We start from the raw sequence: 14,857 nt of genomic DNA, 5'->3' as shown, positions 1-14,857 counted from the left end.
TAAAGAGCTCACCACGTGTGCGTTTAAAGGTCCTTCCGGCCTGTAGCCAATCAGCACGCAGCTGGTCTGTCGGCCTGCAGCCAATCAGCACACAGCCTCAGAGAGATGACGTCTCAGCGGACCAATGAAACTCCGCGATGGGCGGGGCCCCGCGAAAAACGAAACGGTGGACGTCGGTTTCCGCTTTTTAAGCCGCTGACACGGAATAAAAACACAGACTTCAGCTTGTTACCGTCAGCGGAGTCTGCGAACAAGATGGCACCCGTCTCCCCGCGGAGTGTGAGGCTCTCTACGCGCGCGACGTGACGTTAAACGGCTATTTCCGGTCCGGTCGTCCCGGAGACAAACAGCTTCTAGACGAGCTGCCAGCCCGGCCGCGGCTTTATAGCGGCGGAGGGATCTGTCGCCCCCGTGCGGCGGGAGGAGGGAACCGCACCCTGCCAAAGATGATAGATTACGACAAGATAGTTGTCTTTTTGTATGCGCATATATATATATATATATATATATATATATATATATATATATATATATATATATATATTTTTTTTTTTTTTTTTTTTAATCAGTAAGAGAAATATAAATATATGAAAGGAGACATCAGGAGATTTATTCACTTTTATTTCGTTATGAATTGTTTTGAGTTCTATGATTGTTTTTGCACTTGTGTATTTATTCATGTGTCTTTGTTTTGTATTTTTTTCTAATGAAAAAACATTAATAACTGCTATTAATTTCCATTTAGTTAATATAATTCATATTTACTGACAGTAAACCAACTCTTCTGTCTGTTAGGGGTATTATCTCATGTGTTCTTTGGTTCATTGTTAAGTGTTTGAATAAAGTGACACATGACGTCCTCTTCATCCTCCTCCTCCTCTTCATCATCCTCGTGCGTCGGCTGACCTTCCAGCAGTACCACGTGACCTGCGGCTGAACAACAAGCTCTTTGATATGAAGAGAGGTATGACTAATGTCGTTAAATACGTTTCACAGCTTTACCTCAAAACCACCGGTTTCTTTAATAAAACACATCACATCTTTATAGTTTATATATTAAGTACATATTGTATGCTGTGCTGGTTCATGTGGGACACATTAATACATACATATATATAAATAAAACATCCTAAATTAATGATTGTGTGAACACGGTCTACGCAGAGCGGCTAATCCAATCGGTTTCAGGGGGTCATCATCTTGACCATGTGAGGCTCGTTCCGGTGGAGCGGAGCCAATGGGATGATCCCCAGCGACTCATCCCATTGGCTCCGGCGTTTGATGAGTCTCTCTACGGACCCTGGAGGTTTCCAGACTCAACAGGCCCGGTCCCGGTCCCGCATCCAGACTCAACAGGGTTCTAGTCCCGCATCCAGACTCAACAGGCCCGGTCCCGCATCCAGACTCAACAGGGTTCTAGTCCCGCATCCAGACTCAACAGGGTTCTAGTCCCGCATCCAGACTCAACAGGCCCGGTCCCGCATCCAGACTCAACAGGGTTCTAGTCCCGCATCCAGACTCAACAGGCCCGGTCCCGCATCCAGACTCAACAGGGTTCTAGTCCCGCATCCAGACTCAACAGGCCCGGTCCCGCATCCAGACTCAACAGGCCCGGTCCCGCATCCAGACTCAACAGGCCCGGTCCCGCATCCAGACTCAACAGGCCCGGTCCCGCATCATGTCCGTGACCCCTGAGCCGGTGGGCTACATCACGCGCGTCCAGAGCTTCAGCGCGTGTCACCGGCTGCACAGGTACCGAGAGGCGCGCGCAGAGCGGCGCGGCCACGCGCTCCGTCGCTGCTGCCTTCAGGGGCCAGAGGAAAATGTAGGAAAAAGAATAAATACCAAAGACCGTCGTGTCCAAATCATTTATATTTATTTTACAGACAAAAAATAACAATATATTTCTATTTTATTTAGCCTTTTGTAAACCGTAGAGCCATATGTTACCACGTGTTTTCCTTCTCTACTTTTGTTCCCTGTGTTCAGTAGTCTATGAACCCCATTCAGTTTTATTACTTGGATTATTTTAGATAATTTTTTCAGACGTTTGTTAGTGAAGTCCGACGTTGTAAGGGATACTTCTGAAGGATCTTGTGAAACCGTTTTGGCCACCGCAGCATGTGACGTAGGTCCGTTGGAGATTACGTAAATACTCAAATTTAACGGTTACTTTAATTATTTTCTACAACATATTTATCTTCTCACAAGGGTTGCGGTATTTTAAGCACTTTAAATGAAGTTAAACAACGCTGTGGTTCTGGAGATAATTAAGGAAACGTACAAAAAAAAGTTTAAATTTTGTGTGTGATAATATGCGCATGCGGCGAGGCTTAAAACAAATTGATTAACTCTGCGTTCTGATAATAATATAATAATAATACTAATAATAATAAGAGTATTTTGATAATAATACAAATAATAATACTCGAAAAGATTCATTCAGTTTTGTTGAACAAATATTCGTTAGCATTCAGTTAGTAAACTTAAAATCATAGTTTTGAGATAAAGGAGATAAAACATGTAGATAAACAACAATGAGGTTTTGATAGAGAAATGTACTCCTGACACCTGGAGGTCAAATCATAATCAGGGCATTTGCAAAGAGGAGCAGAGGCAGAATGAAGCGTCCTCAGTTCATTTTGAGGAGACTGTCCTCCGTGGAGGACAGTCTCCTCCGTGGAGGACAGTCTCCTCCACGGAGGACAGTCTCCTCCACGGAGGAGACTGTCCTCCGTGGAGGAGACTGTCCTCCACGGAGGACAGTCTCCTCCGTGGAGGACAGTCTCCTCCGTGGAGGACAGTCTCCTCCATGGAGGAGACTGTCCTCCACGGAGGAGACTGTCCTCCCAAACACAGTAATGACACAATCACAGACGCTCTCATGGCGTCTTCAGATTGGCTTGCATCGGCAGTTTTTCTTGGCACTAGTGTGTCCCAGGGCCCCTGAAGGCAGCATTATAATGGTTCTGCCCTGGGGCACTAGCGTGTCCCAGCGCACCTGAAGGCAGCATTATAATGGTTCTGCGCTGGGGCACTAGCGTGTCCCAGCGCACCTGAAGGCAGCACTAACGCCCCTCCCCTCTCAGCCTTCACCTGAGCGACGAGGAGAACCGGAGCGTCTACGGGAAATGCAACAACGCCAACGGACACGGACACAACTACCGCGGTGAGTTCAGGGTCCTCAGGGGTTCAGGGTCTTCAGTCTTTAGTCTTCAGGGTCCTGAAGTGTCTCACTCTCTCACCCCTTCATTCATTCATTCATTCATTCTTTCTCTCTTTGTGTCCACAGTGGAGGTCACAGTGCGTGGAAAGGTGATTATCTATGTACACACATATATACATTATATATATATATATATATGTGTGTGTATATATATGTATATATATATATATATATATATATATATATATATGTGTAATATACATACATATATATGTGTAATATACATACATACATTATATATAATATAATGTATATAATATACATATATTATACATATATATAATATACATTATACACACATATATATATATATAATGTATATTATATATAATATACATTATATATATATTATATTTAATGATTCTTTTAAAATTTGATGATTTATTTTATTACGCCGTTGTTTTTTACATTTCATGATTTTAACGTTCGATGTATTTTGATGTATTTTGTATTCTCAAATTCTTTTTCTGGACCTTTTAAAATTTTCCCATTTTTTTATTTCATGAAATTATTTTTATAATAATATATATAAATATTAAATTATTATATATTATAATATATATTAATATAATAACTTTTTTTAATGTTTTTACATTTTTTAAATATAAATATTATATATATATATATATATATATATATATATATATATATATAATAGATACATACATTAATACATTATATATTTGTTAGATCAACCGGCTCACTGGGATGATCATGAACCTCACGGACCTGAAGCAATGCATCGAGGTGAGCTCCTCTTCATCATCTTCTTCATCTTCACCTTCAGACTTGTTGTGTTTAACTGTTTGTGGTTAACTAGTTGTGTTTAACTGGTTGTGTTTAACTAGTTGTGTTTAACTGGTTGTGTTTAACTGGTTGTGTTTAAGTAGTTGTGTTTAACTGGTTGTGTTTAACTAGTTGTGTTTAACTGGTTGTGTTTAACTGGTTGTGTTTAACTAGTTGTGTTTAACTAGTTGTGTTTAACTGGTTGTGTTTAACTAGTTGTGTTTAACTGGTTGTGTTTAACTGGTTGTGTTTAACTGGTTGTGTTTAACTAGTTGTGTTTAACTAGTTGTGTTTAAGTAGTTGTGTTTAACTGGTTGTGTTTAACTGGTTGTGTTTAAGTAGTTGTGTTTAACTAGTTGTGTTTAACTGGTTGTGTTTAAGTAGTTGTGTTTAACTGGTTGTGTTTAACTGGTTGTGTTTAACTGGTTGTGGTTAACTGGTTGTGTTTAACTGGTTGTGTTTACTGGTTGTGTTTAACTGGTTGTGTTTAACTAGTTGTGTTTAACTAGTTGTGTTTAACTGGTTGTGTTTAACTAGTTGTGTTTAACTAGTTGTGTTTAACTGGATGTGTTTAACTGGTTGTGTTTAACTGGTTGTGTTTAACTAGTTGTGTTTAACTGGTTGTGTTTAACTAGTTGTGTTTAACTAGTTGTGTTTAACTGGTTGTGTTTAAGTAGTTGTGTTTAACTGGTTGTGTTTAACTGGTTGTGTTTAACTAGTTGTGTTTAACTGGTTGTGGTTAACTGGTTGTGTTTAACTGGTTGTGTTTACTGGTTGTGTTTAACTAGTTGTGTTTAACTGATTGTGTTTAACTGGTTGTGGTTAACTAGTTGTGTTTACTGGTTGTGTTTAACTGGTTGTGTTTAACTAGTTGTGTTTAACTGATTGTGTTTAACTGGTTGTGGTTAACTAGTTGTGTTTAACTGGTTGTGTTTAACTGGTTGTGTTTAACTGGATGTGGTTAACTAGTTGTGTTTAACTGGTTGTGTTTAACTGGTTGTGGTTAACTGGTTGTGTTTAACTGGTTGTGTTTAACTGGTTGTGGTTAACTGGTTGTGTTTAACTAGTTGTGTTTAACTAGTTGTGTTTAACTGGTTGTGGTTAACTGGTTGTGTTTAACTGGTTGTGGTTAACTAGTTGTGTTTAACTGGTTGTGTTTACTGGTTGTGTTTAACTGGTTGTGGTTACTGGTTGTGTTTAACTAATTGTGTTTAACTAATTGTGTTTAACTAGTTGTGTTTAACTGGTTGTGGTTAACTGGTTGTGTTAACTGGTTGTGTTTAACTGGTTGTGTTTACTGGTTGTGTTTAACTAGTTGTGTTTAACTGGTTGTGTTTACTGGTTGTGTTAACTGGTTGTGGTTAACTGGTTGTGTTTACTGGTTGTGTTTAACTAGTTGTGTTAACTGGTTGTGTTTACTGGTTGTGGTTAACTGGTTGTGGTTAACTGGTTGTGGTTAACTGGTTGTGTTAACTGGTTGTGTTTAACTGGTTGTGTTTAACTGGTTGTGGTTAACTGGTTGTGTTAACTGGTTGTGTTTAACTGGTTGTGTTTAACTGGTTGTGTTAACTGGTTGTGTTTAACTGGTTGTGTTTAACTGGTTGTGGTTAACTGGTTGTGTTTTACTGGTTGTGTTTAACTGGTTGTGGTTAACTGGTTGTGGTTAACTGGTTGTGTTAACTGGTTGTGTTTAACTGGTTGTGTTTACTGGTTGTGTTTAACTGGTTGTGGTTACTGGTTGTGTTTAACTAATTGTGTTTAACTAATTGTGTTTAACTAGTTGTGTTTAACTGGTTGTGGTTAACTGGTTGTGTTAACTGGTTGTGTTTAACTGGTTGTGTTTACTGGTTGTGTTTAACTAGTTGTGTTTAACTGGTTGTGTTTACTGGTTGTGTTAACTGGTTGTGGTTAACTGGTTGTGTTAACTGGTTGTGTTTACTGGTTGTGTTTAACTAGTTGTGTTAACTGGTTGTGTTTACTGGTTGTGGTTAACTGGTTGTGGTTAACTGGTTGTGTTTAACTGGTTGTGTTAACTGGTTGTGTTTAACTGGTTGTGTTTAACTGGTTGAGTTAACTGGTTGTGTTTAACTGGTTGTGTTTAACTGGTTGTGGTTAACTGGTTGTGTTTACTGGTTGTGGTTAACTGGTTGTGGTTAACTGGTTGTGTTAACTGGTTGTGTTTAACTGGTTGTGGTTAACTGGTTGTGTTTAACTGGTTGTGTTTACTGGTTGTTCCTGCAGGACGTCATCATGACTCCTCTGGATCACAAGAACCTGGACCAGGACGTCCCGTACTTCTCCAGCGTCGTCAGGTGAGTCTCCTCAGTCTGCTGCTCCTCCTGCAACGCCTCAGGGAGAACAACAATCAATAAAGTGTATCCTCTCCTCCTCCTCCTCCTCCTCTCCTCCTCCTCCTCCTCCTCTCCTCCTCCTCCTCCTCCTCCTCCTCCCCCTCCTCCTCCTCCTCCTTCTCCTCTCCTCCTCCTCCCCCTTCTCCTCCTTCTCCTCCTCCTCCCCCTTCTCCTCCTTCTCCTCCTCCTCCTCTTTTCCTCCTCCTCCTTCTCCTCTCCCCCTCCTTCTCCTCCTCCCCTCCTCCTCTTTTCTTCCTCCTCCTTCTCATCCTCCTCCTCTTTTCTTCCTCCTCCTTCTCCTCTTCTCCTCCTCCTCCTCCCTCTCCCCCTCCTCCTCCTCCTCCTTCTCCTCCTCTTCCTTCTCCTCCTCCTCCTCTTCCTCCTCCTCTTCCTCCTCCTCTTCCTCCTCCTCCTCCTCCTTCTCCTCCTTCTCCTTCTCCTCCTCTTCCTTCTCCTCCTCCCCCTTCTCCTCTTCCTCCTTCTCCTCCTCTTCCTCCTCCTTCTTCTCCTCTCCTCTCCTTCTCCTCCTCTTCCTCCTTCTTCTCCTCTCCCCCTCCTTCTTCTCTCCTCCTCCTTCTCCTCCTCTTCCTCCTCCCCCTTCTCCTCCTTCTCCTCCTCCTCCTCTTTTCTTCCTCCTCCTTCTCCTCTCCCCCTCCTCCCCTCCTCCTCTTTTCTTCCTCCTCCTTCTCCTCCTCCTCCTCCCTCTCCCCCTCCTCTTCCTCCTCCTCCTCCTCCTCCTCTCTCCTCCTCTCCTCTCCTCTTCCTCCTCCTCCTCCTCCTCCTCCTCCTCCTCCTCCTCTTCCTCCTCCTCTCAGCACCACAGAGAACCTGGCGCTCTACATCTGGACCCAGATGGTTTTGGTTCTTCCTCCAGATCTTCTGCACGAGATCCGGATCCACGAGACCGACAAGAACATCGTGGTCTACAGAGGAGAGTAGTTATTGATCAGGTTATTGATCACCTATAGAGGTTATTGATCACCTATAGAGGTTATTGATCACCTATATTGATCACCGATAGAGGTTATTGATCACCTATATTGATCACCGATAGAGGTTATTGATCACCTATATAGGTTATTGATCACCTATATTGATCACCGATAGAGGTTATTGATCACCTATAGAGGTTATTGATCACCCATAGAGGTTATTTATCACCCATAGAGGTTATTGATCACCCATAGAGGTTATTGATCACCTATATTGATCACCGATAGAGGTTATTGATCACCTATAGAGGTTATTGATCACCCATAGAGGTTATTGATCACCTATAGAGGTTATTGATCACCCATAGAGGTTATTGATCACCCATAGAGGTTATTGATCACCAGTGATGTGTCCAGTAACCAGGTAGATTGTGGTGACGTTGGAGCCTCTGGGCCGGTCGTACCACGTGACTGATTCAGAACATGGTTCGTGGGTTTGCTGTGATTTGAAATATAAGAGGCAGAGAAACTCAATGATCCCCTTCCTCTCTGTTCAGCTTCATGTGAGCTGTGAAAGTATTTTATGAAGCAGGAGGAATAGTCTCAACGCCCAGCACTGTGGAGAAGTTCTTATTTTTACTTTAAAAAAATTGGACACAACAACATGGACTAACGGAGCCGAGGCTCGAACCACCGATCCTCTGACTGAAAGATATTCTAACCACTGACCCACAGTCGCATCACAACCCTCTCCCAATTGGTTTTGAGTTTTGATTTTGACCCTTCCATTATATCGTAAAGATAGACACAATATCAATAAGGTAATAATTGATGCATTGGCGTCAAACAGGATTTATTCCATTTAAAGCTTCACACAAAGCCGTGGGGTCGTTATGATCACTGCCTGTTTTACAGCTAGTGTCCACCTGGTGTGGACCTGCTTCATGAAGCTTCATGAAGCTTCATGGAGCTTCATGAAGCTTCATGAAGCTCCATGAAGCTTCATGAAGCTTCATGGCCGAAGCTTCATGGCCGAAGCTTCATGGAGCTTCATGAAGCTTCATGAAACTTCATGAAGCTCCATGAAGCTTCATGAAGCTTCATGAAGCTCCATGAAGCTTCATGGAGCTTCGGCCATGAGCGAACCGACTGGATGGAAAGCTTCAAAGCTTCAGGAAGCTTCATCTCACCATCACTAGTTATTGATCTTCTATAGAGGTTATTGATCACCTATAGAGGTTATTGATCATATAGAGGTTATTGATCATATAGAGGTTATTGATCTTCCAGAGGTTATTGATCATATAGAGGTTATTGATCTTCTAGAGGTTATTGATCACCTATAGAGGTTATTGATCACATATAGAGGTTATTAATCATCTAGAGGTTATTAATCATCTATAGACGTTATTGATCACCTATAGAGGTTATGGATCACCTATCCAGGTTATTGATCACCTATCCAGGTTATTGATCACCTATAGAGGTTATTAATCATCTAGAGGTTACTGATCACCTATCCAGGTTATTGATCACCTATAGAGGTTATTAATCATCTAGAGGTTATTGATCTTCTATAGACGTTATTAATCATATAGACGTTATTAATCATATAGAGGTTATTAATCATCTAGAGGTTATTGATCTTCTATAGACGTTATTGATCACCTATAGAGGTTATTAATCACCTATCCAGGTTATTGATCACCTATAGAGGTTACTGATCACCTATCCAGATTATTGATCACCTATAGAGGTTACTGATCACCTATCCAGGTTATTGATCACCTATAGAGGTTACTGATCACCTATCCAGGTTATTGATCACCTATCCTTCAATGTCGGCTCTTCCTATCATTGTGAAGCAGAATTTGAGAACTAATGCAGATGATTACTTTGGTTTAAAATGCTGTTGCTTTAACTTCACCGTTTGCCTTCAGAGGTCTGAGGTTATATTGTTATTATGGTTATATTGTTGTTGTATTTCTATTCAAACCGTCTGGACCAGTGAGCGTTGATCTCCAGGTCGTAACCAAAGCGGAATGAGATTAAATGAATATGAAACCTGATGTGCATAAACTATTCTGATGTGGGACCAAATGACACCAACACATTTCATTTGTTGTAAATTTATTCCATAAATGAAACACGAACATCACACAGTAGTAGAGCTGGAGGAAGATGATGATGTCACGAGGAAGATGATGATGTCACGAGGAAGATGATAACAAACCTGTTCGTCTCTTCTTGTTAAAACTCGACTATCTGATGGAATTATTACTGAATAAAAACATTTGTTGAAATAAAGAGTGAAGGAGGTTTTATTTGTTAAAAAACATGAATCCACTGTTAAATATCAGGAATATTTTAATACTAATCTTTAGTTTGCAATCAACTTCTATTCATTAGCGATATTTTAAACATGACGTTTTACTTTCGTTAGAAGAACAAACGAAAAGACTGAGAAATATTTATTTTTAATATACGAGAAAAAAGTTCAGATCACGTATCAGCTTTTTCTCATCAGAGTGTGTGTGTGTGTGTGTGTGTGTGTGTGTGTGTTAGAAGTAGCTCTGAAGCGGTTCCCCCAGGATCTTCTCCATCTCCTGAACCACCTTCTGGACCTGCTGCTCCACCTCCTCACACGCATCTGAAACACAGTCATCACTGATGAGACACAAACACGTGTGTGTGTGTGTGTGTGTGTGTGTGTGTGTGTGTGTGTGTGTGTACGCGCGCTCACCCTCCATCAGTTCAGCCAGGAAGGGGATGGTCTCTGGCAGGAGAACCACGTAGTTCTCCTTCAGTTTAGACGCCAACTCCATCAACATCAACAGAGAGGAGAACCGCACCTGAGGAGGAGGAGGAAGACAAGGAGGAGGAGGAAGAAGTACAAAAGTACACATTTTAGGCATACTTAGATTGTGTGCGTGTTCACATTTGTGTGTGTGTGTTCGTGTGTGTGTGTGTGTGTGTGTGTGTGTGTGTGTGTATGTCTCCTCACCCTGGAGTCCAGGTGTCTGGTCTTCAGGAGGATCTGGTAGTTGAGGGTTTTCCACTGGGCGTCGTCGGCCAGCGCCACAGAGAACTGACCCACACAGGGGACCAGGTGCTGGGTCACCAGCTGCTGGTACACCTGGGCTCCTCCACAGGTGTTCTCCAGCTGCAGGGGGCAGGGAGACAGGTGAGGGGGAGGCAGGTGAGAGGGAGGCAGGTGAGAGGGAGGCAGGTGAGAGTGAGACAGGTGTGTGAGACAGGTGTGTGAGACAGGTGTGTGAGACAGGTGACTCACCTGGTCCACCAGAGGGCTCATGAGGGCGTCGGCTCGTTCTCGGCTGACGAACCTCTGAGTGTCGAACATGAAGATCTTAAAGAGACAGTCCAGCACCCAGCGGAGCAGCTGATTGGTCTTCAGCTCCGAGTCAAACAGAGGCTCGTCTGATGATCAATACAGTGATTAGTCACATGATCAATACAGTGATGAGGAATAATAATAACCTGAGGAACAGGTCCTCCGCAGCAGCTCACTGAAGCCCTTTACCAGGTATTAATTATAATAATAATAATAATAACCTGAGGAACAGGTCCTCCGCAGCAGCTCACTGAAGCCCTTCACCAGGTATTATTAATAATAATAATAATAATAATAACCTGAGGAACAGGTCCTCCGCAGCAGCTCACTAAAGCCCTTCACCAGGTTATAATAATAATAACAATAATAATAACAACCTGAGGAACAGGTCCTCCTCCGCAGCTCACTAAAGCCCTTCAACAGGTATTAATAATAATAATAATAATAATAACCTGAGGAACAGGTCCTCCGCAGCAGCTCACTAAAGCCCTTCACCAGGTATTAATAATAATAATAATAATAACCTGAGGAACAGGTCCTCCGCAGCAGCTCACTAAAGCCCTTCACCAGGTATTAATAATAATAACAATAATAATAATAACCTGAGGAACAGGTCCTCCGCAGCAGCTCACTGAAGCCCTTCACCAGGTTATAATAATAATAACCTGAGGAACAGGTCCTCCGCAGCAGCTCACTAAAGCCCTTCACCAGGTTATAATAATAATAATAATAATAATAATAATAATAATAACCTGAGGAACAGGTCCTCCGCAGCAGCTCACTAAAGCCCTTCAACAGGTATTAATAATAATAATAATAATAACCTGAGGAACAGGTCCTCCGCAGCAGCTCACTAAAGCCCTTCACCAGGTATTAATAATAATAATAATAATAACCTGAGGAACAGGTCCTCCGCAGCAGCTCACTAAAGCCCTTCACCAGGTATTAATAATAATAACAATAATAATAATAATAACCTGAGGAACAGGTCCTCCGCAGCAGCTCACTGAAGCCCTTCACCAGGTTATAATAATAATAATAATAACCTGAGGAACAGGTCCTCCGCAGCAGCTCACTGAAGCCCTTCACCAGGTTATAACAATAATAATAATAATAATAATAACCTGAGGAACAGGTCCTCCGCAGCAGCTCACTGAAGCCCTTCACCAGGTTATAACAATAATAATAACCTGAGGAACAGGTCCTCCTCCGCAGCTCACTGAAGCCCTTCACCAGGTTATAACAATAATAATAATAATAATAATAATAACCTGAGGAACAGGTCCTCCGCAGCAGCTCACTGAAGCCCTTCACCAGGTTATAACAATAATAATAATAATAATAACCTGAGGAACAGGTCCTCCGCAGCAGCTCACTGAAGCCCTTCACCAGGTTATAACAATAATAATAATAACCTGAGGAACAGGTCTTCCGCAGCAGCTCACTGAAGCCCTTCACCAGGTTATAACAATAATAATAACCTGAGGAACAGGTCCTCCGCAGCAGCTCACTGAAGCCCTTCACCAGGTTATTGTTATAATAATAATAATAATAATAATAATAATAACCTGAGGAACAGGTCCTCCGCAGCAGCTCACTGAAGCCCTTCACCAGGTTATAACAATAATAATAACCTGAGGAACAGGTCCTCCGCAGCAGCTCACTGAAGCCCTTCACCAGGTTATTATTATAATAATAATAATAATAATAATAACCTGAGGAACAGGTCCTCCGCAGCAGCTCACTGAAGCCCTTCACCAGGTTATAACAATAATAATAACCTGAGGAACAGGTCCTCCGCAGCAGCTCACTGAAGCCCTTCACCAGGTTATTATTATAATAATAATAATAATAATAATAACCTGAGGAACAAGTCCTCCGCAGCAGCTCACTAAAGCCCTTCACCAGGTATTAATAATAATAATAACCTGAGGAACAGGTCCTCCGCAGCAGCTCACTGAAGCCCTTCACCAGGTTATTATTATTATAATAATAATAATAATAATAATAACCTGAGGAACAGGTCCTCCGCAGCAGCTCACTGAAGCCCTTCACCAGGTTATAACAATAATAATAATAATAATAATAATAATAATAACCTGAGGAACAGGTCCTCCGCAGCAGCTCACTGAAGCCCTTCACCAGGTTATAACAATAATAATAACCTGAGGAACAGGTCCTCCGCAGCAGCTCACTGAAGCCCTTCACCAGGTTATTATTATAATAATAATAATAATAATAATAACCTGAGGAACAGGTCCTCCGCAGCAGCTCACTGAAGCCCTTCACCAGGTTATAACAATAATAATAACCTGAGGAACAGGTCCTCCGCAGCAGCTCACTGAAGCCCTTCACCAGGTTATAACAATAATAATAACCTGAGGAACAGGTCCTCCGCAGCAGCTCACTGAAGCCCTTCACCAGGTTATTATTATTATAATAATAATAATAATAATAATAATAATAACCTGAGGAACAGGTCCTCCGCAGCAGCTCACTGAAGCCCTTCACCAGGTTATAACAATAATAATAATAATAATAATAACCTGAGGAGCAGGTCCTCCGCAGCAGCTCACTAAAGCCCTTCACCAGGTATTATTAATAATAATAATAATAATAATAATAATAACCTGAGGAACAGGTCCTCCGCAGCAGCTCACTGAAGCCCTTCACCAGGTTATAACAATAATAATAATAATAATAATAATAATAATAATAATAACCTGAGGAACAGGTCCTCCGCAGCAGCTCACTGAAGCCCTTCACCAGGTTATAACAATAATAATAATAATAATAATAATAATAACCTGAGGAACAGGTCCTCCGCAGCAGCTCACTGAAGCCCTTCACCAGGTTATAACAATAATAATAATAACCTGAGGAACAGGTCCTCCGCAGCAGCTCACTGAAGCCCTTCACCAGGTTATAACAATAATAATAATAATAATAATAATAATAATAACCTGAGGAACAGGTCCTCCGCAGCAGCTCACTGAAGCCCTTTACCAGGTTCCCGGCGAACAGCACGAAGAGGCCTTTGAGTCGCTCAGCGAAGAAGTCCGACAGCCGGTAGAAAGTCAGGAGACGCTCACTGCTGCCGGACTGACTCCAGTCCAACAGCTGGGGAGACACAGAGAGTCACTCTCACTCCTCATGCTCTCACTCTTCATGTTCTCACTCATACTCTCACACGCACACGCTCACTCCTCACGCACACGCTCACTCCTCGCGCACACGCTCACTCCTCACGCACACGCTCACTCCCTCACACGCACACGCTCACTCCAGACGCACACGCTCACTCCTCACGCACACGCTCACTCCTCACGCACACGCTCACTCCACACGCACACGCTCACTCCTCACGCACACGCTCACTCCCTCACACGCACACGCTCACTCCCTCACACGCACACGCTCACTCCTCACGCACACGCTCACTCCTCACGCACACTCCCTCACACGCACACGCTCACTCCTCACGCACACTCCCTCACACGCACACGCTCACTCCCTCACACGCACACGCTCACTCCTCACGCACACGCTCACTCCCTCACACGCACACGCTCACTCCTCACGCACACTCCCTCACACGCACACGCTCACTCCCTCACACGCACACGCTCACTCCTCACGCACACGCTCACTCCTCACGCACACGCTCACTCCCTCACACGCACACGCTCACTCCCTCACACGCACACGCTCACTCCAGACGCACACGCTCACTCCTCACGCACACGCTCACTCCTCACGCACACGCTCACTCCTCACGCACACGCTCACTCCCTCACACGCACACGCTCACTCCTCACGCACACTCCCTCACACGCAGACGCTCACTCCTCACGCACACTCCCTCACACGCACACGCTCACTCCCTCACACGCACACGCTCACTCCTCACGCACACGCTCACTCCCTCACACGCACACGCTCACTCCTCACGCACACTCCCTCACACGCACACGCTCACTCCCTCACACGCACACGCTCACTCCCTCTCACGCACACGCTCACTCCTCACGCACACGCTCACTCCTCACGCACACGCTCACTCCTCACGCACACGCTCACTCCTCACGCACACGCTCACTCCTCACGCACACGCTCACTCCACACGCACACTCCTCACGCACACGCTCACTCCTCACGCACACGCTCACTCCCTCACACGCACACGCTCACTCCTCACGCACACGCTCAC

At 43.3% G+C, this 14,857-nt stretch overlaps 2 protein-coding genes across 2 annotated transcripts in view; one reads left to right on the top strand and one right to left on the bottom strand.

The window, feature by feature from the left end:
• The first annotated feature begins 1,620 nt into the window (after positions 1-1,620).
• On the top strand, positions 1,621-8,192 carry pts (6-pyruvoyltetrahydropterin synthase). Its single transcript, XM_079214238.1, has 6 exons — positions 1,621-1,752; positions 3,090-3,169; positions 3,293-3,315; positions 3,917-3,973; positions 6,254-6,324; positions 7,179-8,192. The coding sequence occupies exons 1-6, from the start codon at positions 1,679-1,681 to the stop codon at positions 7,300-7,302; spliced, it is 429 nt and encodes a 142-aa protein (XP_079070364.1). The 5' UTR covers positions 1,621-1,678; the 3' UTR covers positions 7,303-8,192.
• Positions 8,193-8,457: 265 nt separating this feature from the next.
• Positions 8,458-14,857, bottom strand: part of heatr1 (HEAT repeat containing 1) — a gene marked incomplete at its 5' end in the record, with an annotated part of 30,313 nt that continues 23,913 nt past the window's right edge. The window contains 5 exons of the mRNA XM_079237969.1: positions 8,458-9,945; positions 10,039-10,147; positions 10,300-10,458; positions 10,588-10,733; positions 13,611-13,767. Coding sequence (XP_079094095.1) covers positions 9,857-9,945; positions 10,039-10,147; positions 10,300-10,458; positions 10,588-10,733; positions 13,611-13,767 — 660 coding nt within the window. The 3' untranslated portion in view covers positions 8,458-9,856. The remainder of the gene's footprint in view (positions 9,946-10,038; positions 10,148-10,299; positions 10,459-10,587; positions 10,734-13,610; positions 13,768-14,857) is intronic.

The sequence above is a fragment of the Taurulus bubalis genome, assembly GCF_910589615.1.
Source record: "Taurulus bubalis genome assembly, chromosome: 2".
Taxonomy (NCBI): domain Eukaryota; kingdom Metazoa; phylum Chordata; class Actinopteri; order Perciformes; family Cottidae; genus Taurulus; species Taurulus bubalis.
This window is presented reverse-complemented; position numbering and strand designations above follow the sequence as displayed.